Consider the following 23,752-nt stretch of genomic DNA (forward strand, 5'->3'; position numbering starts at 1 on the left):
GAAACTGGAAGCTCAAACTGAAATTCAGTTCCATATTTCTATGCACAATGATGCTAGTTTTTCACATTCTTTGAAAGTTTAAAAAACAGGGAAGGGCAAAAATGTGTGTGTAGGGGTGACTACTAAAGCCAGCAAAGTGATGGACAAGTTATCTGGTATGAGATAAAGACTGATTAAATGTGGATCACTTAGAAACATTTTCAGAATGAAAATCACAAAGGATCATTTCTGTGACGAAGTCTGCTAAGTATACTATTATCTCCAATTAATAAGAGGAAAAAAAAGAATCCCAGATATCCCCTCTTCTCTGAAGAAAATAAAGCTCTAATTTTGCCTGTAAAATGATGTTCAGATCTCACATAATTTTTCTCTTAGAATCCTCTGGGCAAATAGTACAGACTATAATAACCCAAAGTACTCAATTATGATTTTTAAAAGAATGACATTTTAAAACTTACTAGTCAAACCTAAGGAAAGGTATGAATTTTTTTCACAGTATCAGATTTGGCAAATTTGCATCAAGGTAATGTGGCACAAATCGTATCATTCAAAGCATCAACTCTCACCTTCCCTCCTATCTTCGTTCACATACTGGGCGACTGAGTAGCATGCATTCACTTTTACTCTGAGGGAGGAGCTGATCTTACAAGACACTTGACTAAATGACCATGAAGGAAAATAAGGCACTTTCTTTTCTTTAGACTTATTCCAATACTTAAAAAATAAAAAAAGAAAGACAAAAAGGCTCTTTTGGTCTTTTGTTTCTTGACAACCACCAGAAAAAATTAGTTAATGAAATAAAGGGTTTCTTTGTTCTTTTTTCTTTTTTTAATAACACTTGAAAGTATAAAATGCTACATTTCCAAAAATATATATATTTTTTTTCTGCACCAGCACCCTTGTATAGTAAAAGTATCTACTTTTGTTCATTTGTTTCAATGCACTACACTTTATCTACAATTTCATTACATGTATACAGCAAATAGGCAAGCATGGCTTTTACATCCTTAATGATTTTTTTTTCTATACAGGGAAGTTTAAAAAAAATATTTGAACAGTTTGCCCAGTAATGTGACACATAATGCATGTACCTTGTTCTCAAATATTTTTTAAGGAGGTGTAAAATAATGGTTCAATAATTTTAACTCAGTCATCTTTTTAAAAATAGTGTTGCAGTTTTGTTGTTTGTATTACTTTTCAAAACTCGGTAAGTTTTTGTCCCATGGCACAATTTCTTCTAATACTTCAAATTTTGGCAGGCAATATAAAAAAAAGGCTGCAACTTCTGCCCCCTTGCAGGGCATGGTAGTGACTCAACAGCACATCAAGTTTTGACTACTGTGTGAAACCACTTCACCAATGACAACCCTGACCAAAGGTTCATGCATGATGCACCACCACACAGTACATTCAGAGAGAGCATTGACTTGGATACAAGAAGACAAAGATTCCTAGAGTCTCTCACAGTAACTGCCTCTGTCATCTGAGTAGTTAAGGGCCATCTGTCTCCCTTTCTTCTTACCGTTCGCTTAAGGTAGGACATTGAAAGATGATCAGTGCTGTGGGATGAACTGGGCCTTATTGCTTTACTACTATTCAGTGCAGGTTCTAGAACCACTTTCACCCAAACAAGGGAGAAAAAAAAAATGCTGAGTTGGAGGACAATTTCTTTTGTCTTTTGTTTGGTTAGATGGTAAGACGAACGGACAAGTGCCTCAGCTCGCTGCACTGACGACAGGCAAGCAAAGGCGATTACCAGTTAACTGATCAGCAGGCAGGCATGGTCAGGTCATCATTGGGTGAAGAGTTCAGAGGTCAGAAGGTCATAGGTTAGTTGCCGGTGGCGGCTGGGTGGTTAGAAACAAAAAACAAAACAAAAAAAAGAAAAGAAAAGATAGAGAAGAGATTAGTTTCAGCTAGTGACGGCTTAATGACAACATGAAAAACTAATCACAACTAATAAAAAAAAGCATGTTTAACTCTGACAAACTGATTGACACCATCTACAGAATACAATAAAAATCATGACAATTTCATATCATGATTTGAACAAATGAAGAAGAGCCCACTCCCACAAAAACAAAAAATCAACTGGTTAACAGGAAAAAAATAGAAATAAAATACAACTAACAACTAATAGTTAGTAGCAGTCAATGAAGGAAATTGGAAAACAACAATGAATAAATAGGTTTGGTATACAGAATTCTGAACAGTCAGTGCAGTTATCAGTATCTGACTGCTATTAAGCATTAGTATTCTCTCAGATGCAAGCAATAAAGCAACTATTAATGATGGATGTGATTATTAATACTGATGATCAACAGAAATGAATCTAAAGATACTTAAAATATCTATGAACAATTTGGTTCAACATAAACTCTGGGCCAAACAAAGTTTCTTTTGTTCAATAAATGTTTATTGCTTTTTCAATTATTCTATTTACAAACAACATGAAGTTTCTTGGCCTCATGATACAAAGCAATACTGTAGTCTAGCAGTGTAGGCAACATCATGGGAACCAGAAAAAGGCCAGGACTTTGGCACTGGCCAACCCTTTCCAGTTGAAAATACTATTTTACACATATAGAACACTTATAAAATGCACTTGCATGTAAACACTGTAAAATCCTGCCATTTAAAATTCTATACCTCAAAGAGCTCTAAGTACATCAAAAAAATAGAAGTAATTTCTAATTGATACCAATAAGGCATTTTAAAACTACAAACAGCTTTCTTTACTCAATTTCAAAGCTAATACTCTGCAAATACAATAAAATCTGACATTTCATATACATTCCTGCTTTATATTTTTATATTTTAAAAGAAGCCACCTGTAAATACTATTTTCTTTTGCAAAATAACAAAAAAACCCAAAGAAAACAAAAAATTTAAAAAATTACAGTAAAACATAAAGTAGTTCTCAAGTGGAAAGTCATCATTCCCAATGTCCTTGAGTTGTCCCTTCCTTAATCAACCTCTGTCACCTTCTGCCTCAACAAACTTGGTCCACTTAACAGTAGTATGGTTTTTAAGACTCATTCAACAGCTTAATTATTTCTACTATATTCTGAGGTTTGAATAGAATTTTCTGTACTGTTGCCATTGCAACTAAGGCAGAGGAGATGTGAATGAAATGGTATTCAGTGCAACATTAGATTCCGTGCCACCTCAAAAATCAAAACCCAGTAGGTGTAATGTTACAGGGTTTCAAATCACACGTTTAATGAAGTGATTTACCTTCACAGGATGAAAACGCTTTTTCTTCAGTCAATCATTGAGGACAGTTAATGAATACTATAAAAAAAATACCATATCCTCCACGTGACCAAATCAGTCTCAAAATTTCTTAAAATGAACTGGAACTTTATTTAAAATTAAAAAATGCTATTCCAAAATCAAAGGAAGAAATAAATACTTAACATGGTAACAGTCACAGTACTGTTTCACAGGTTCTTCAACATATGGAATCTTTAAAGCTTTTTTGGCTTTTAATTAAATTTTTGAGTAAAATTGTTTTTAAATATCTGATTACAAATTGTGAGTAATTTTTTTGTTTTTGTAAATCACTACTCGGAAAATTCTCTGATGTTTGAGTGTGAAATACATAACAAAGCAAACAATCATTTGTATATAGCTAGAATATACCCTCTGCCAAGCCTTGGCCTTTTATATAGTACACACAGGTCTAACAATTGTGCAAAATCACTTACAGTTCCATACAGACAAAAAGTCAGTTGATCTTTTATAGGTTTCGAATTCAGGTTTGAAAGATGTATATAGGTGGGCTTATTTTTAATAAAGAACTAGGTATTTGTTAACCATGTAGTACTTTTAGGCTCATACAGGATTATAGGTTATATGTGTAAGACTGACTTTTCTTGCATCAAGTGAATGCTTATAATAATCTCCTCTTCAAAATAAATGTTTTAAAACTAAGAAAAACCTCAAAAATAGAGAAAACAGTAGTATCATAAAATAATTTAAGTGAAGGACTTTAGGCATCTCCTTAGACCCATGAGTGCATAGTGATAGTAAGTCTGTAAGTATTCTGTTACTTATTTAAAAAATTAGCATTTCGGTTTGCTGACATTGCATCCTAAACTAAAACATGAATTAGTCAAAACAAATTCACTACAAAAAAAAGTCATGCATGGAATGTACTGTCATTTTCCAAATAGAATACAATCTTCCTCTACTATCTTCCAACTACCTAAAGGTACTGGATTAAGAAATCCGATAATTAGTGTATTAAAACAAAACTATGAGAAATCTAGGGGTACAAAAGGGGTAACAATTAACTAAAGAAAAATTACTTTTAAAAACTCTGTAGAACTACTTTTAACATTAGAAGTATGACTATAGCTTCAAATGGGTATATTACCTACTTTCTTTAAATCTAGGGACTCTAGAGACGTTTACATACTCATACATGGCACATTTGCCAAGGAATACTCTAGGTTAGTAGAAAACTGCTGGGCCTGGAGTCTCTTCACTGAAAAAAAAAAAAAAACGACTCCAAGTAATATATATTAGTTTAAAAATTCTTCAGAGGCTCTTTAATCAATCATGCATGTTATGAAATACCATCAAGCATCTTTGGAAAGGCATTTCTAATGACATCATTAGCTATGTCCAGTATTTATGATCGGTGTTCAAGATAACCATGTAAAGTAGGATAGGTCTTTCACAAATTCATAGAGGATGTATAGTAGAGTATAAATCCATTATTTCCATTATTAAGATTTTTTATTAATCCATTATCAAGAGTTTTTTATTAATTTAATTAGTAGGTAATAAATGTGCAATGTTTTTTTAATAAGAATCTTTCCCTACCATTTCATGATGAAAACCAACTTAAAGACAAAAAACAATGTCAATAAACCGAAAACACTCCTCATGAGCATAAATAGTTTATAGAAGGGCCCAAGGGTATATATAAGACACAAATTAAAAATGTTGAAAAGGAGAAAAGTGAAGACTTACTTTCTAGTCACAGGTTAGTCAAAAGGGATTTCGTATACCACAGAACTTCAGGAGATGGTTTGCCTTCAGACAATAGATTTTAGCAGCAAATGACAAAGATAAAAGGATCCATTTTGGCAAGAGAATGTAGGAATAAAAGGGAACTGATTTTCTAATTTACATTAAAAAAATCCAACTACTTGATAGTAATCTTCACAGTCCTGACCTTGTTGATTTCAGCTAAGAACTTGGCATCTACACTTGTGTTTCTACAGTGGCTCAAAATGTTTTCTTGTAAAGAAAATCAAAACTAAATCTTCAGTTTTCTCCGAAAGTACACAGCAGGCATATATTCCTTTACTTCTTTCAATAAAGCACCATTCACTCATTTTGCAATACCAACCCCAAATTTTGGAACAATTAAAAAGGCAAAATTTAGCAAAAATAATTTCTGAAAAGCAGTTAAGGCAACATTATGAATTTAGTAGGTTCCCCAAATTGGCTAATTTGTTTTAGTAGAAATAAATCATAACATATAATAACAGATTTAATAAGATAGGAAGGAAAGATAAAAACCCACCCAAACCATCAAATCTGTAAATTATTAATACGAATTTCCAAAAGGAAAAGAAATGGTGTTCAGGTAAAGAGTTTCTTTTTTTTTTTTCCACCAGGTATGGTGTTGCAAATTTTATGGACATCCAACGCATTTCTTATAAACAAGAACTGCAGAACTAAACTAACCTCGGTCTGCGGTCACAATCCTTTGGTAAGGATGGACACGCATATCGTGCCTTCGAACTTTAGTAGCCACCGCACCTAGTTAAATTGCAATTACCAAGACAAAGTTAGAAAACATACATGGAGAGGGAGGAACATTAACAGCAGGTTTATCAAAATGGATTTCAAATGTTCATTTACTACAAAAGTTTGTTTTAAGAAACATGTTAAGGCACAGTAGTTTTAAAATTAACCGTAATATGTCATGTATCTATTAATATTGCATTCATTTCAAACATGTTGGCCTTAACTTATTTCATTCATTTACAATCCCCAAGTTACAGCATTTCATCAACTCTTATGAGATCCAAACATATTTGAGCTTTACTAGTCACATATTCACTGAAGTGCCTTTCTTGCAGTAGGACTACTTAAATAATGCCATGTTTAATGCTGACAATTATGTGCTAACCTTAAGACCACTTCCAGAGTTTATCACTTAAGAAGGTTTAAAAGCCATTCTACAGATTGTGGTTTTAAACTTTTGAGTCAATAAGTATGAACTGCAATGAATTAGGTGATTAGTAAAGCAAACAGTGTAGTACACTTAGCAGTCAGTATACTCCTGTACACTCCTTTATAAATTACCATTACTTTGTAGTATTACAGACTAAACCAAATTAATAACATAATTTTACTTTATATCTATGTGCAAAAGTGCAAGTAAGTCACTGACTGCTAGGCTAAGCTTTTTCCCCGGAGGCTGCTGAGACTAAGCATTTGTTAAATTCAGATCTGATGAGGGTTCGGTTAAGACCGTTCTTGAATTCTTAGCCTTTCGTTGGGAAAGCCATACCTAAAGATAAAAGGAACGGAATTAAAAATTAGTCATCAATGAAGACTTGATGCTAATACCAATCTCCTCACCACCACCAACACACTTTTCTGCATCTGTTTTGAAGGGCACTGCTTATTTTAAAATAATTTAGTGTGAGGTATGATACATAGCATGCATGTTATCTGTGTGCAAATTTATATTGTAACAATTTATACTGTAGCAATTTAAAATAATTTCCTTATTCCTCTAGGGGGTCAATATCTGTTTTACTGCTTAGGTGGAAACACGAGAAATAACATTGGTTATGAGATACTTTTCATTTAGCACTTATCATTAATCATCTTATGAATGTTACATATCTGTGCAAATTGCTCTTTGCCCAATTAAGATTTTATCATTTTTCCAACAAGAGAAACATGTTGTCTTGCAACGAGAAACCAATTTTATAGCAGTGCCCTCTTGAAGTTTCTAAGCAGTAAACTGGTTGATCACCCCTTTGTCATTTTAGATAAGCTAATCATATATAAGTACAATTCCAATGGCAAAACCAAAGAGATCTTGCATTGAAAGTACTGCAATAGCAGCTGGTGGTTAACAGCCCCAGACCTGCAAGAAGTCAAGAGTTCTAACTCCCCAGGAACAGATGCTGTGGGTGCAGCAGAGAGGAGTTCTTGGGGGGAGGAGGAGAGCATGCACAGGGCCACAGGACAGGGTATTAATAGAAAGAAAAACTTAAAATAAGGTTATAGGTTACATGTTATTTAAAAAATGCTTCAAGAAATGTGCAACAGAAACAAGCCTTCTCAGCAACAGTTCTGTGGTATAATCGTGACCTATAGTTACTTTATACAATGATGTAGACAGAAAACATGTACAACAAAATGTATTTGTTCATAAAACAAAAGGCACCTGAGTGCATGCACACACACAGATAACATACAGAGCATTGTGGCTTTCTTTAACTGAACAATGAATTTTCAAGTTTAGATCTTAATGTCCAGGTTCATTAGAGATTTTCAGTTTTTTTGTAAATCAATATTATTGCTGGGGGGAAGCTCTAAAAGACCAAAGTCCTGAAAGTCAGCAGAATGCATGCAGCACCAAGGTCATATACAATTCAGGAAAAAAGTATTCAAAGAATCTGTCTGGTAAAACAGAGGGGTTGCACGGAAACAGTTTGTTCCCCATTGACTGGTCGTGTTATAACAGCTGCTGTATTCTAGTCCTTCATCCAGCAAGTCAATGGGCTGAAATATCAGGCATGACTGGCATTTCAATCCACTCTACAAAAAAAAGGCAGCAGTCATGTCTTTTTCAAGCATACCACTTTCTGTTCATGTAAAACCAAGCGTTTACAGTAAGACTTTAATTTCTGCCTCCAGTGTGACTCATTTAGTCATGTAGAATTTATCCATTTATTCCACACTGTATTGCTGAAATCAGGAGTATCAGTTATGTTTAATGTTAACTAAGACTCAAAACACATAAATTTAAATAAAAACCTTTTAAGGCTACAAACATAAACCTGGTCCCATTTTAAGTTAGCACATATGTTTAAAGGCACAGTAATATAAATAGTTTTCTTTACATAGAAATTTAAACTTCAGACTAGGAAGTATCTTTGCAGGTTCCATTCTATCTAACTGGTAACTAATTAAGTCTGTGAAAACAAAGAAATCTGACTTGGGAGACGAAGCTAATGACATGAGTGGGACCAAAATAAAACTCAGGAAGAATTGCAGTAATGTCAAATGTGAAAAGTATTTCCTGTTTAAAATATGCACAATCAATTTGTCCAACGGAGGTAAGGGTTTTGAGGGGAATCTGCACGAACAATAGGTGCCAATTAATTACTTAGCAAGAAAACACTTGTGAAAAGCTGAAATAAAGCAAGATTCAGTTTTCAGCATTTCCTAATGAAAACCTATCTTGCCTCTCTAAAATTGCAAAAAAAAAAAAAATAAATAAAAATTGTCAGTCTGGGGCAACAAAATTTATAAAGACTGTTTTAAGCACCTAGACACAAGCACTTACCTAATACACCACTGGGTTCAATAGGGTACTCAAGGATTGACGTAGCTGGTGCCAATGTATAGGGGTATTCATAGGGCGTGTAGATTAACCCAGCCTCGGGCCCTGGAGGGACTATTGCAGCAGTTGGGTGAGGAGTTCCGTTTGGCATGACAGCGGTCTGTATTTGTCTGATCAAAGGCATTATGGTAGGGCCAGCCGGCGTAGGCGTACGCAGGGCAGCTGGTGGGAGGACAGGCGCAGGCCCAGGAATGATCCTTGGAGCAGCCTGGGCAGTTGCTGCAAGAGAAAAGGCAAGGGCTGCTACAGTAAGCAAAGAAATTTAGAAAGAAGTATAGGGACAGCAGTATAAAATACGGGAAAATGAGAGGGGAGTAGGGAAAAGAAAGGAAAAGCAGGAAAGGAGAAAAATAAAAGGAAATCATTAGTACATGCATTGATCACACAAAAAATGCCAAAGTATACCAATCAAATGCAATCAGCTCTCCCGTTCCCAACCATATTAAGACTGTACAAAAAACCAAGGCACCATAAAAATGAATGAGACTACTAAAATGTTACTTTTAGTTCCGATATCTGACATATTTTTTGTAAGATTTCAGGAGACTAAAGCTGCATGCAAAAGCATAAGAAACATGTGTATTAAAAGATGTTATAAAAAACGTGTAATTAGAGTCCACAGAAACACAGTCTTGGCATATCTTTCAGTGTAACTTGCATTTCAATCAAACACTTTTCATGATACTAAGGCAAGTCACTAGTAGGCGCAAATACAAATTGAATCTTTAATAATTACTTCATCCTATTTCTAAACTCAAGACTATTAACAAGATTCTTGAGTTTCATGAGTTAACTGTAAAGTTAACTACTTCTAAATTCACTGTGTTAGCTAACATTTTTGCAGTTTTTTTTCCTTTAAAGTGTTATTTTAAATATAATACTTTCTTATAAATAACGTAAACTTTAGGTTGTCTCAAAATCACAAATTTCACATCAGCTCTTTCGTAAATATAAAAAGCTATCCTTGCTTGTAAAAATATGCAAGAGAAAAACTTTGACATAGAGGTCCACAAGGTGAATAGACTAAAATAGTTCCCACCCACTGATCTCTGTGAACTCACATCTGAACTCAATAGGGGAAAAATACTGGAGAGGAAAACATGCAAGCCAGGGGAAGGAAAAGAACTTAACAGAAGGGTCATTTCAGTCAGATACTTTTTGTCTTCTACATTAAATATAACAAAGTAAGCTGAAAGCCTTAAATTTGTAAAGAATAGGACATTTCTTTAAAGGCACTTTTGAATTTAAAGGTTGAAATATCAGAACAATAAAAATTCAAATTCAAAACTTTCATATGTGAGCATAAAATAAAACCAAGAGGAGTGAGGCAGTGGTGACTTATACCTATAATCCTAGCTAGTCAAGAGGCTGAGATCTGAGGATTAATGGTTCAAAGCCAGCCTGGACAGGCAAGTCCATAAGATTCTCATTTTAATTAATCATCAAAAAATGGGAAGTGTAGGGATGGTTCACTTGATAGAGCACTAGCCTTGAGCACAGGGACAGAGCACCCAGGTCCTGAGTTTAAGTCCCAGGATTGGCACTGAGATAACATAAAAAATAAAATCAAGAGGACTACAGTTCATGACTGTATTAAAAATGAGACTGTTGGGCTGGGTGCTAGTGGCTCACACCTGTAATCCTAGCTACTTAGGAAGCTGAAATTTGAGGACCACAGGCAGGAAAGGTCCTCTCCAATTAACCACTCAAAAACAAGAAGTGACACTGTACCTCAAATGCGAAGAGTGCTGGCCTTGAGCACAAGAGAGGATCAGGGACAGGGCCCAAGCACCGAGTTCAAGCCCCACAACTGACCTCACCAAAAAGCGGGAGGGGGGGGACTGCTGGTCTCATATTAAATATTTTACTTCAAGTTGTCAGTGTAACTATTCATGCAATATGATACCAAAAGGAAGAAGATCTATATAGATAAAACAGCTGAGACAGCTGTAAGCCTGGGCACCTCAGTATCATTCTTACGTGATTTAATGTTGGCATCTCTATAGGTGCCGTTCAAAATGGCAAGCTCCATCAGCTGCATCTTTTTCAGGCTGTCCTCTCCTTCTGCCTGTAAGAGAAACACAAGAGCAGAAACATCAGTTGCTATGAATGTACACCTATAAAACCTTTGACTTACAACAGAAAACGTTACTATAGCCAGTGGTTCCAATCAGAAAAAGGAAGATGGAAACACCAAAGATTTCGGTATTATGAATCCTATTTTTCTCAATGATAGTATGTTGCTGTAGAAGATGCTCTCAGTAGCCACTAGCTACATTTCTATTTGAAAAAGTAAAAGCTGGTGGCTCATGCCTGTAATCCTGGTCAAAGGCTGAGATCTGAGGATCATGGTTCAAAGCCAGTCCAGGCACAAAAGTCTGCCAGACTCTTCTCTCCAAATAACCACCAGAAAAGCAGAAGTGGCGCTGTGGCTCAAAGTGGTAAAGCACTAGCCTTGAACTGAAGAACTCAGGGACAGCATGTAGGCCCAGAGTTCAATCCCCAGGACTGATCAAAAAAAAATAAAATAAAATAAAAGCAAGGGGCCGGGAGTTTGGCCTAGTGGTAGAGTGCTTGCCTAGCATGCACAAAGACCCGGGTTCGATTCCTTGGTACCACATACATAGAAAAAAAGCTGGAAGTGTTGCTGTGACTCAAGTGGTAGAGCTCTAGCCTTGAGAAATGTCCAAGGACAGTGTCCAAGGCCCTGAGTTCAAGCCCCACAACTGGCCAAAAAAAAAAAAAAAAAAGCAAGAAAAAGAGAAGGTAATTTTTAGGCAAACTATATTAATATGTAGTTCTCCTAAAACCCTTTAATTTTAAATTGAATGTTATAAATATGCCAAAACTTAAAATGATCATTAAAAAATACAAACATAAATACACATTTACATTTGAGGTAAGTATATTTTAATCTGAACCTAACAAAAGGAAAATTTAGTGAAACTCTAATATTAATTTATCCAATTAAAAATGTTGGATTTCTGCAAATTTATTTGTGCCATAACTTCCATTCTCGCTTAGTCTAAATGGCAAGTGTGATCAAGTCGCTAGCTATCTCTAGGTCACTATATGATTCACTGTAAAAGAGAAAATGAATAACTGCTACGGAAGACGTAAACCAGTATCACCTGTGATCATGAACACGTTTGCCCTCCCCATTTACCTTAGATTCTTAGATTCACCCACCTTTTCTAGTCATTATGGAAACAGTCTAATGGTGCCTGTCACTCAATTTATAATCTATAACATCTCAACTGATACAGAGGGAACGACTAAATGCCTGAAAGACAACTTTGGTGTTTTTTTCTTTTTAAAACATTTTCATATATCAAACCCTTTCATGATTTCTTACTATCAAAGGTATAAAACAAATTAAGACTTCTATGGTCTGGCCTCAAACTACTATCTCTAGTTGACCAATTAATCTTCCACTGTTTTACATACAAGTCTAACATTAACTAGGTCATTCTTTGTTAGTTGTCTGTGCACATTTATCCACTTTTCCTCCACTGTAAATACTCCTCTGCATGTTATTCTTACCCTTTCTTTTTCCAAATCCTATATGATTTCAGTCTTTAGAATTACCTGTTCAATATCGATACTCTCAAAGAAAGCTTCACAAGAATAAAACTCCTTATTTCCTTCCTTCCCTACCTCATTATCCTTAGGTAGTTGTACAAAGGGGTTTCAATTTAACATATCAATATCAGTTCCTGAGAACAATGCATACTGATCAATGCCACCCCTTTGATTATTCTTCCTATCACTCTCAAATTCATTCATGCCTTCAATGTACCTAGTTCCATTTTCACATATGTACAAGTGAATACAATTTTTTCAGGTCCATCCGTATCCCTGCAAATAACAAAATATCATTTTTCTGCATGAGTAAAATTTCAGTTTGTACATGAATGTGTATAGATAGTTTCTTGATTCATTTGTCCACTACAAGGCATCTGGGCTGTAGAATTTATTTATCATTTATCACTGCCTAATCACCATGTACTCATCTCCAAATTACTTGCTGAGCTCTATTCTTTAAATGATTGGTATGGAAATTTTAACTTTATTTCTAAATCTCAAATGTCTAAGACCTATGAATAAAGTTAATTAAAAACAGCAGAGGAAGGTCCATTTACAAAGCCTGCCCCTGAACACAGTGGAAGGGATGGGACTTAATGTTTAGCATGTCCCCAGTATTTAGTATTTATACAGAAAGCTTGTAGGAAAGGGGGTAAACTAATACAGCAGTGATACTCGGTAGAAACTATATTGAAAATGAGCTATACAAATTGTAGGGAAGGTGGGAATGGAGAAAAATTTGGAGAAATGGAGGGAAGAAGTGACAGTTTAAAAAGAAATGTACTCATTTTCTGACTTAATTGTAACACCTCTGCACATCACCTTTAGAATAAAATTTTTAAAAAAGTGACTCAATAGTGTATTTTTCTAATACAATTTTGTTTCTTACAGATTCATAAAGAGGGTAAAACTAGGACAAGAGTAAATTTCTCAGTCCTTCCCTTCTGATAAAACTGTGATTGCCGGGGCCTACCGGCAGCAAATAGGGGCAGGGACTGGAAAAAATAGAAGAGAGACAAACACATGGGGTCCGGGAGGTCTGCAGCCCAGGTAAAGACTGCAGCCCCGTTTATTTTCAACTCAAGGCTTATATCCTTTCTTGAAACCAGGGAACTTCCAGGTGTTACATTCATATGGTAAATCTCAGGTCATTTAAACAGAATAAGGCCAGAAAACAATAAGACAATAAAGCAAATGTCTGATGCAAATCAAGGTACAGTTTGATTCCACTCTGGCTCCCAACATGTGATGATATTAAGGATCTTTGGCATTAAAACAGGGAATAGTGCCCTGTAATTTGGAGTGAGTGCAACTGTTGATTGTGTATTTAATAAAGTGAAAACATTATGAAAATAAGATTTAATGTGCCACTGATAAGATAACTTTTTTTTTTTTTTTTTGCCAGTTCTGGGCTTGAGCTCAGGGCCTGAGCACTGTCCTTGGATTTTCTCAAGGCTAGAGCATTACCACTTGAGCCTCAACACCACTTCCAGCTTTTTTCTATGTATGTGGTACCGAGGAATCGAACCCGGGTCTTCATGCATGCTAGGCAAGCACTTTAACCACTAGGCCAAACTCCCTGCCTGATAAGATAACTTTTAAGGTCCTACTATGCAGTATTCAAGATGAATATACTTGCATACTTTTGGGATGATTATGTTTTCACCCCATCAACTTGTGAACAAAGATGAATGAAAAATAGTGAATGCTTAATATGAAGACAAATCACTAGTTAAAAATAAAAATAAGTGGCTGGGAGTTTGGTCTAGTGGTAGAGTGCTTGCCTAGCATGCATGAAGACCTGGGGGTTTGATTCCTCAGTACCACATTTATAGAAAAAGCTGGAAGTAGTGCTGTGGCTCAAATGGAAGAACTCTAGCCTTTAGAAAGTCCAAAGACAGGGCTCAAGCCCCAAGACTGTCAATAAAATAAAATAAAAATAAGAGAAAAATTCAAAATCCATCACCATCAAATACCATTAAAATTTGTTGACTAAAAATAAAAGTAGTGTTAAGATTCATCCAGAGTTTCTAGGTACTAGTTACTGACATCTATAATCCTAGATACTCAAGAGGCTTAGATCTAGAAGCTCATGGTCCAAGGCCAGCTGGGGTAAAAGGATGTGTCAAGACTCCAACTCCAAAATTATGAGCAAAATGCAGGGCTAACTGGTGGTTCATGCCCATCATCCTAGCTACTAAAGAGGCTGAAAAAATCATGGTCATACCAAAGTCTGTGAGACTCTTACTTTCAATTAAGTAATAAAAAGCTAGAAGTGGAGCTAGGGGGATTCAAGTGGTACAATGCCAGCCTTGAGCAAAAAAACCACGTAAATCAAGCCCAATAACCAGCCACCCCTCCACAAAGGCAGACCTAAAGTAATGGATGATGGGATGAGCAAGGAATCTGAGACAGTGTGAAGCCAGTATAGCTAGCTCCCTCTCCTCAATATAACAAGAATTTATCTAAATTTAAATCTATATATAATCAGAGAATAAGAAAGCTTATTTATTATACCCTAGGCAAACATTTTTAGAAAGAAGCAGCACCAGGCTTACCTCAAGGCAGACTAAGAAGTAGTACAAGTGTGCAAGTTATCAGCAAGAAAGAAGGCAAATTTATCTCTATCAAAACCAGAAAAAACAAAACAAAAAACCGGGTGCAGAACATGCTTGAAAACGTATCTGAACACAACTCCTACTTTGTATATTAAACAAAACACTCATTAGCTGATAGTGTCAAAAAAAAAAAAAAAAGAAATGTATGTGTACCTGCCAGTGTACATAAATGCAGTTTTACCTTTGCAAGGCAAAACAGGCAGAAAACACCAAAAAAGAATAAAAAGTAAACCACCAAAGCTTTCACCAGAAGGTGTTTGAGACACCTTATGTCATCATTTTATAGTAGTATGCTAGGACATGGTACACACACAAAAGGCTGTATTAACACTTCTCCAGAAAAATCAGAAGTCCTTTGGCAGAATTTGAATCAGACCATCTGATTCAAGTATGGGTTCTATCCTCCCAACACTCTGTACTCTAAGAGCAGGATTTTTCCTGCCTTCAGAAACAATGAAGTTCATTATACAAATATCTGCACATGACAGTGGTGATCCCACACTAATGCCTGGGAGAACACCACTGAAGGTATGTGTAGGCTATTACATTTTTTTCTTATGATTCAGAAGCTACAGAGCTTCTATAGTAAGACTTCGGATTTCTCTTTAATTGTTGATCAAAAGATGATCTGAGAGTTGTATGTTTTTACCTAGACTTTTCCCTAGGTACAGTATAGAAGCTCAATGGGAGACCAACTTATCTAAGCTACATGAAACACTACAGTTTTAACAAAGGAAAATGCTCTCATGCAGCCAGCATAAGGTCATAAAAGTAGTATGGTACACTGCTCAATTCAAGTGATTCTCACCTTCTCATTCCTTAAGTATTTACCTTGTGCAATACTTGGATTGGTTGTGATGAATGTCCATCAACACAGAACACTCCTAACAATCAAATTTTCTTGGGCCTCAAGCACCAACCACCCATATGATTTCTCTCACACTAAAATTCAATTTGCTACAATTTCAAAAGCAAATTAAATGTAACTTTGGTGTAAACCTTCAATTCATGTTGTAGGTCATTTGTTTTAATAGCTGAGTAATATTTTGTTTATCAATGCTTCTGCTATAGCCATTTAGTAATTACTAATTTTGTAAATAAAGACACCATGAAAATATGCCACAGATAATATAACGTCTCTAAAGGGATTTAAAAGAATATACTTAGAATCCATCCATAACACAGAAAAAACACACTAAATGGATAAAGACATCATAAGTGACCTTTCTGGATTTAGTAATTCGAACAACAGATCTATGAGTGTATATAACTACTTTTAAACTTACACCTATCTCAAAGTAAGATAAAAAAGAATGTCACGAGCTATGCTTCACTGTAAAAGTGATAGAAACAGGCCATGTTTAATAACAGATAAAAAGTAACAGAGTTTTAACATTTTAAAGAACAATTTATATGCTTTTCTGTAACTAGAAAATCTCCATATTTAGGAGTTTATTCTTCAGAACAAAGACAGGATACTTGCGCTATATTATCCCTGAGCCTTGGGTAGACTAACTTATCCCAAGTCGCAGAGAGTCACATTGCAAAACTAGCTCCCAAACCAAACATGGAATTCGAAGTCCTCAAATCTGACAATTGTATTATATCTTTGCCAATGATGCAATGCCCTTATATGCGAGAATTTGTTCACTGAATATCTTATACTAGAAATGATAAAAAGCCATGCTAATTTAGTGTTTAAGAAAACTAAAAAGTATACACTGGAAACTATGACAATATATTATTTACTTACTATACAGAAATAAAACAATGGCTATTTCTAAACCAAAAACCTGAGTGGTTTCATATGAAATATCCTAAGTCTACATGGTTTAGCTTCAAGAAACTGAACAATTTAAGTAGCCAGATTTACAGTATTAAGCATTAACCAAAACATTTGTTGTTCACAACCCTTTAGAATAGTCCTAGTACTTTTCTAGACAAGCTTGAGAAGCAATCCATATATTTCTCCTTTCAACAGCCCCAAATGGTATTCTCTCTTATAGTACAGACTTTTCTGATGATAGCTAGTATAACAGCATAGTTTGTGCATGCACAGGGGAGGAGTCACTAGTCATGGTCAAATGGCATCTTATCTTTCCCACTTTTGGTCCCTTCCTTTTCTATGAAGAGTTAAGAAAGGTTTTCTAAGCTGGGCGCTGGTGGCTCGCACTAACTACTCAGAAAGCTGAGACTGGAGGATCCTGGTTCAAAGTCAGCCGGGGCAAAAAAGTCCCAGAGACTCTTATCTCCAATTAACCACCAGGAAACTGGAAGTCGTGCTGTGGCTCAAGTGGTAGAGCGCTAATTTTGGGCTGAAGAGCTCAGGGATAGCACCCAGACCCAGAGTTCAGGCCCTACAACTGAAGGAAAGAAAGATAAGATGAGGGGAGGGGAGGGGAGGGGAGAAGGGAGGGGAGGGAGGATAGTTGTTTTTCTAAAATATCAAAAACATGTAACTAACTTTCTGGGGGAATACAGCTGAACAAATTAGTACATAAACAAGGACTAAATTTTACAAATGATTTTTAGTATCAATAAACACCGTCACCTATCCTGTCAGCTTTGGCAGACAAAAAGTCCATCAAGGAATTTAACTGATTTAAGTTTCAATAAAAAAATCTTTAAACAGGGGTGTGACAAAGTTGTATTTAAGGATCACTGTGCTATCTGTTACACAGACTGCTGGAGGCCTGGATAAGAGCTGTGACAGTAGTCACAAGCCTCACTGTCTGGACAGAGTACCTACTAGGGTAGGATAAGAGTAGAAACAACAAGGCTTGATTGATCAGTTAGATACAATGGGTAGGGGAAAAGGAGAAATTAAAGAATGATGTTTACTTTTTTATCAATAAAGTAGATGATTCCATTTAATGAGAGATAAAAAAATGTTGGAATCACAAGTTCGGTTTTGAAAGGTATGGTTTGAGATGCCTGTTTTACATCCCCAAAATGGAGATGTCAGGTGAACATGAATATTAAATTGACTTATTCTGCAAAGCCAATAGAAGAATTATGCTCTCACATTTCAGAATTTTTCTCTGAAATGATGTAGTAGCTATTATGTTTCAAACTAATCTGCCATATGCATTCAAATGGTTGGTCTAGGTAGGATTCTACAAGGATTTATTTTTTGCCAGCTGGATTTTCTACACAGCTCTCAACTGAGACAGAGTGGGAAGTTAAGTCCAGCTTGAAGGAATGGATGGGAGAAGGATCAGTTCCCTTCCTGTGGTGCTCTTTTCAGGTCTGCACTTGCCAGAGAGTTGCTTCTAACCTCCTCCTTATACAGCTCTGTCACCACAAACTGCCCACATTGGTTGGTCACTGTTTACTCCGCCAGGAATCCAGAAACAGCTGAGCCATCTCATGCCAGAGGTCTCAATTCCAACCTGGTATATATCACTTTTTCCAAGTGCCTAAGATCAAGAGTGAGATCTGAAGATCATAGTTCAAAGTCAGCTGGGGCAAGAAACTCCATTAAACTCTTGAATTAAAGATCAAAACTTCAAAAGTGGAGCTGTGCATTAACAGGTAAAATGGGCTTAGCCAAAAAGCTAAGGAACAGTACCCAGACCCTTAGTGCCAGCATACTTACTAAAAAAAAAAAAAGTGCCTAAGAGCTACAGACAGCACTTACCTCTCATCTATTTATTTCTAAATCTCTATTATAACTTGCCCTCTTTCTATTCCTCAGTTGTCAGTACAACTGTTGCTTCCATCAGTTGAAGCATCTAGTTGCTGTTTTTCTGAATGATACAGAAACCAAGGGGCTCTCTATATCCATTTCCTACAACTCTAAAAATTGGTAACTGTGAACTTTCCTCTTACATCACTAACTCATTTTACAACAAAGATCTATGTAAGCTTTCTGTAACAATCATGTTCAACTGTTATTTCTAGATAATGTAGTTCAAGTAAAAAACTGTTCATTTGTCTCTTTTGGGGCAGGCCTGGATGCTAGCCCTGACTTACTTTGCTCAAGATGCACTCCGCTTCCAACTTTTTGGTGGTTAATTTCTCCACTCCCTTGCTTTGAACCATAATCTTCAGATTGCAGTTTCCTTAATAGCTTAAGATTACTGGCATGGAGCATGGGTGTCAGCAAGAACAAGGTTTTAAAGTGCTAGTTAGCCATGTGTACTGAGCTCACCAAGAAGATGTGGGATAAACTGTTAATTCATCCCAGTTGCTTTTGCAAGACTTCAGAAATAACAATGCAATGTCCTTCGTTCTTATAGGTCACTTCAAAGTAACCTCATTTTGGAGTCATGGAGTTCAATCTTGATAATCTCAAAAAGAGTATATAGAAAGACAGCAATTGGTTCTCTACAATTTTAAGTAACCACTGCCATTTTCACTTACATTCAAACTATTTTTGGATGCAGTCATCATTGTGACATTTGAGGCAATTAAGGATGTTTCCCATCTTGACTTTTACTTTATTGTTGCATATTATTTCAAAGGACATTTTCAATACAAATAAAGAAAACTTCGAAACTTAAGAGGCAGGTCAAAGCAGGACAAAGCATGGAAAGGAAAGCAAGGTGACATTTAGTCACAAACCATCTGATAGCATTAAATTCTACGATCCACAGTAATACAACAGTGAAGGCAGGTAAGACTTGGCCATCTGTATCTACAGTTCTTGCTTCAGAGGTAGTGAACCTTTTTTATGCCAAGGACCAATTTATACAGCAATTTAAGTAAACTTTAAGTAGCAAAAGGCACTGATCATTAGAGCAAAAGTCGATTATACAACTAAAACCGGGAGCCATCTATTTAGTTCTTGTACTTAAAAGCAGGATCATACTTAAGGTAAAGACCTGTACTACTGGTGGGACCACACACTTCACAGGGAAGGAGTATGTGTAACAAGTTCCTCTATTTACGAGCCTCTAAATCTTAAACACTTAGCAGCCGTCTCACTCACATGGCATTTGGGCCAAGACCTTTCACTATGGTGACTATTCAGCTTCTATTTGGAAATTTTCTGAAAATTAAGAACTAAACATATCCACCAATGTGACAATGATTCTGTCTATGCATTTAACAGTAATTATTAGCAAATACAAACTGTAAAGTATTGAGGAAATAATAAAACATGGAAAGCCATGTTAGAACCAAGAATTCTAACAAAACTCTCTATAGCCTAACAAAGAACTAATGAAGCTGATAAGCCACTGCAAAAACAGTCTTGTGACTGCAAGGTCTGGAGGAGTGTTTAAGATACACAAAGGACTAACACAAATGCTGACAAAGGGCCAGAGCATTCTGGAACACCAAGAAATGTCCTGAGATCTTTGTTGAAAACAGCGTAGGGGTTACCTGTCTCAAAATGTTTCTCAGATGCACACAACGGGTGCATTTCTAAACAGCTGTCAATGACCCATCACTAAAACAACAAATTCCTAAGTTGTAAAGGAAGACCAGTGACTACTTTGTTCTTTCTTGCAGTAAGTAGGGTCTACACAGCTGCGAGTCTGCGTAACAGAGCCTCTGTCTCCTGAGTGCTGGGCACTATTGGTTCTCGAGGGTCTCCACAGTCTCCTGGAAGCTTTTCTAGTAGGAGAATTATAAAAGGATTGAAAGAAGAAATGTTTTAACCAACTGAACTGACAGGCTTAGACATACCACTATTCCAAATCTAAGAGCTTATATTTAAAGAATTATCCAAAATGTTAACTATTCTAGGGATTAACATTTTTAGTCCTAGCTACCATCAAGTGAGACTTTATCCTTTAACTGCTATAATAATGTCTTTATTAAATAAGCTACTAAATAGTTTTTCATACTATATAGTCAGTCGACCTTTTAGTGACTGCCTTTAAAAACATGATTATAGAAACAATCTTCTTTTGATATGCTTTAATAAAAAAGATAAATTTTTCTTTGAACTCATAGGGCAAGAAAGAATGAAAAAAAAAGATGCTGAAAATGTAAATAATTCTTTGGTAGGGACTTTCTAACATACTAAAAATGTACAGAGTCAACCCTGGACTGGAGGTAACTGGAGTTAATAAGATACTCAAGTACTGACAATATTCTTAGGGTCCATGTATTGTCCCTAAAAAAAATTTATTATTGCTCTAAAATTTACTAATACAATCACCCTCCCCTTCTTCTCTATGAAAATAATTAGGTCTCATTTATCTGATCCCTCTTTTAAGTACTATACTCTGTGTAACTCCCTGTGCCTGTATATTAATAAAACTGTCATCCTTTCTTTTCTGTTATCTACCTATTCTTAGTCTGATATCTAAGGTGACAGTAAGTTCCTTCTGCCATTCTAATGGATTTTTACCAACTCCTTTAAGTCCAAACAAAAATTGCTACCTGAATGGGTCCGAAAATGCTGCTCATTGGATGGAGGCTAAAACAGACTTTTGGCCAACCATTTCAATAACAACTACTACCTTCCCACTTCACCAAAAAAATCTAAGTATTTGTTCAGACTCCATTAAATATTCTGGTTCTACAAAGGCTATAAAAGTGGTAAACTAATGGTCACTCCGTGCCTGCCAGTAATCATATGGCACACCAGCCAAGGAGCCATAAAGAAATGCCAGTACAGGGAGCATTGTGGCTTTGTTTTAGTATTTATTACATTTTGCATATGAGTGTGAGTGTAATATGTATAGTTTTAAGAAGTTACCTCTGCTCTACCTTCTACTTGGGAAAAATATCATTACCAGGCAAGAATTAGAATTACAGTATAAACTACTTAAGTTTGGCATTAACTTATCTGATATTGTTATGAAGGCGGGAGCTTTAAATATTTGACATGAACAAGAAATAATTTGTTAGTGGTGAACAGAAAAGCAATTGTTCAGTCCCAGAGTTAGAAGTAATTCAGTATTACTGTGTAGTAATTCCGTATTTACATCCTATTTTTATAACAGATTTTCCATAAATCTTTCACTCCTGAAATTTTCAAAAAACAAAACAAAAACAAACAACCCCACTAACTTCATTATGATGCCCTTGAAACTTTTTCCATGTGAAAATTTACATGTGACTAAAGTTCGACTATATCCTATTAGGAGCACATCCCTTCACTTACTATAGGACAGACTGCAGTTTCAAGTCTACAATTAAGGTCCTGGTATGTAGCACATAAATTATTCCTTTGAAGAAATTTTGGTTGACCAATGGAAATAGTGCTACAATCATACATTATATATATCTATTTACAGTTATAGAAAACAACAAAACAAAAAACAAAACAAAAAAAACTTAGATTAAAAGTGTAAGGTAAGGTTTTTAGGAAATTTTTTCTCCCCAGTTTTACTAGTCTCTTTCAGGAGCCTTAAGTTATTCCAAACACTCAAGTACTATCTAAGATAGCTTGCATGCATGCTTGCTTGCTCTTTCTTTCTTTTCTTTTCTTTCTTTCCTTTTCCTTCCTTCCTTCCTTCCTTCCTTCCTTCCTTCCTTCCTCCCTCCCTCCCTCCCTCCCTCCCTCCCTCCCTTCCTTGTTTTCCTTTCATGTCTTTTCCTTTCTCCTCTCACTATCCATTTCGCCACATCCATTTCAGGCCTGCTAAGACATTTTATTACTATGCTGTGGGGCACGTCACATCAAAGGTAAAAGGCCTACCTCATGGCCCAGTGCTCACATCCTGGTTTTGGAGATCCAACCTGCCTGTCTCCTGGTTGGAAGGTTTGGCTATGGTTTGTGATGTAAAATAAGGCTACCTGGAACCCATGGATTGGCCTCGCTGCCCTCTCTGACCGCACCTACCTCCCCCTGTCCTGCCTACTTTTATGTTAATAGATTCCTCCTGCTTCTTACTTTAGCCCCTGGTATCTTCCCATTAAACGAATCTGCTGTGACATTCTCCCTGGCGCGTCTGTGTCTTCCCTCTGGAGAAGGGAGGGCTGGGTGAAGGTGGCCAGCCGGCCCTATCCTTTCTCGGTCTCCTCTTAGTCGGGGCGTGTTCTCTTTGCCTTTCCTGCTGGTCAGGAGGCAAAGAGTGCTAAAAACCCCGACAATGCTCACATTCCTTTAGGACCAATATCTAATGGGCCCTTCATCATGTTGATCTCCAGTCAAATTTTCTGTACTCCTCTAGTCCGCATCTTCCTGTATCCTTTTGTTGTCTACTAGGTGGATGGGGAGGGGGGGATCTTTCTATGTGTGGTTACTTTCTCAAGAAGCTTTCATGAGAAATTACAACATCTCTGAATCTCTCTTTCCCTCTACTCTTTATCTTCTCAGCTGAAAGCAAAACGTATATTCTTCCATCCTCAAAAAAAAACCACCCCCCCAAACCTCTAGAAGTCACTGCTTATCTTTTCCCTCACATCTATAATTGCACTGCTCTCCACACATTCAATTCTTTCCTTTACTTTTAGTCTCATCTCTTATCATTTCTCACCAAGGCTATTAACACAAACGTTAAATCAAACTGATGGTTTTGGTCAGCCTTATTTTTTTTTGCCACTGTGGAATGATTCCTAAAACTGTTGCTCTATCTTACTCTCTTGTTTTTTTTTTTTTTCCTCCTTTGTACTTTATGCCTCCACATCCTGGGAATTGCTATGTTGAAATGCCTTAAGTCAGGCCTAAGAGTTTTCTCTTCTTTTAGCATCTCCAGATTCTAGTCACAGTTCAGCTCAAACTAACATGTGCAGCTTAGACCTCTCCCATAAGCAGACCTAGGTACATGAATGCTTCTTTAGCTTGATATGTTCAAGCCTGACCTCCTAAGTTTTGTTGCAAAAATCTATTCATTGACCAGATTCCTGTCTCAGTGATAGTTGCACAATACATTTAGACATGTTAGTACTCTATACAGTTACACGTGGTGACAGCCAGTAAAGATGAGACACTACGATGACTTGGGGTCCATGTGTACTGCATCACTAAAATGTCCCCAGGCGAAGAGGCAAGACATAATGTGCAACTATTACAATACTGGCACAGGGTGTCTAA

General features: G+C 36.3%; 1 protein-coding gene across 6 annotated transcripts in view; it reads right to left on the reverse strand.

The window, feature by feature from the left end:
• Positions 1–1,120: 1,120 nt before the first annotated feature.
• Positions 1,121–23,752, reverse strand: part of Qki (QKI, KH domain containing RNA binding) — a 116,251-nt gene continuing 93,619 nt past the window's right edge. Inside the window, exons 5-8 of one of the 6 annotated variants that reach the window (XM_090337852.1) lie at positions 10,592–10,679; positions 8,555–8,854; positions 5,707–5,781; positions 1,121–1,847 (exon numbers count right to left, since the gene is read on the reverse strand). In XM_090337852.1, the coding sequence (XP_090193978.1) occupies positions 1,831–1,847; positions 5,707–5,781; positions 8,555–8,854; positions 10,592–10,679 (480 nt within the window). In that variant the 3' untranslated portion in view covers positions 1,121–1,830. The other 5 variants (XM_090337850.1, XR_016536450.1, XM_090337854.1 and 2 more) reach the window with 5 other exon arrangements.

Source organism: Megascapheus bottae, chromosome 8 (genome assembly GCF_031878675.1).
Source record: "Megascapheus bottae isolate mThoBot1 chromosome 8, mThoBot2.hap1, whole genome shotgun sequence".
In the NCBI taxonomy this organism is placed as follows: Eukaryota; Metazoa; Chordata; class Mammalia; order Rodentia; family Geomyidae; genus Megascapheus; species Megascapheus bottae.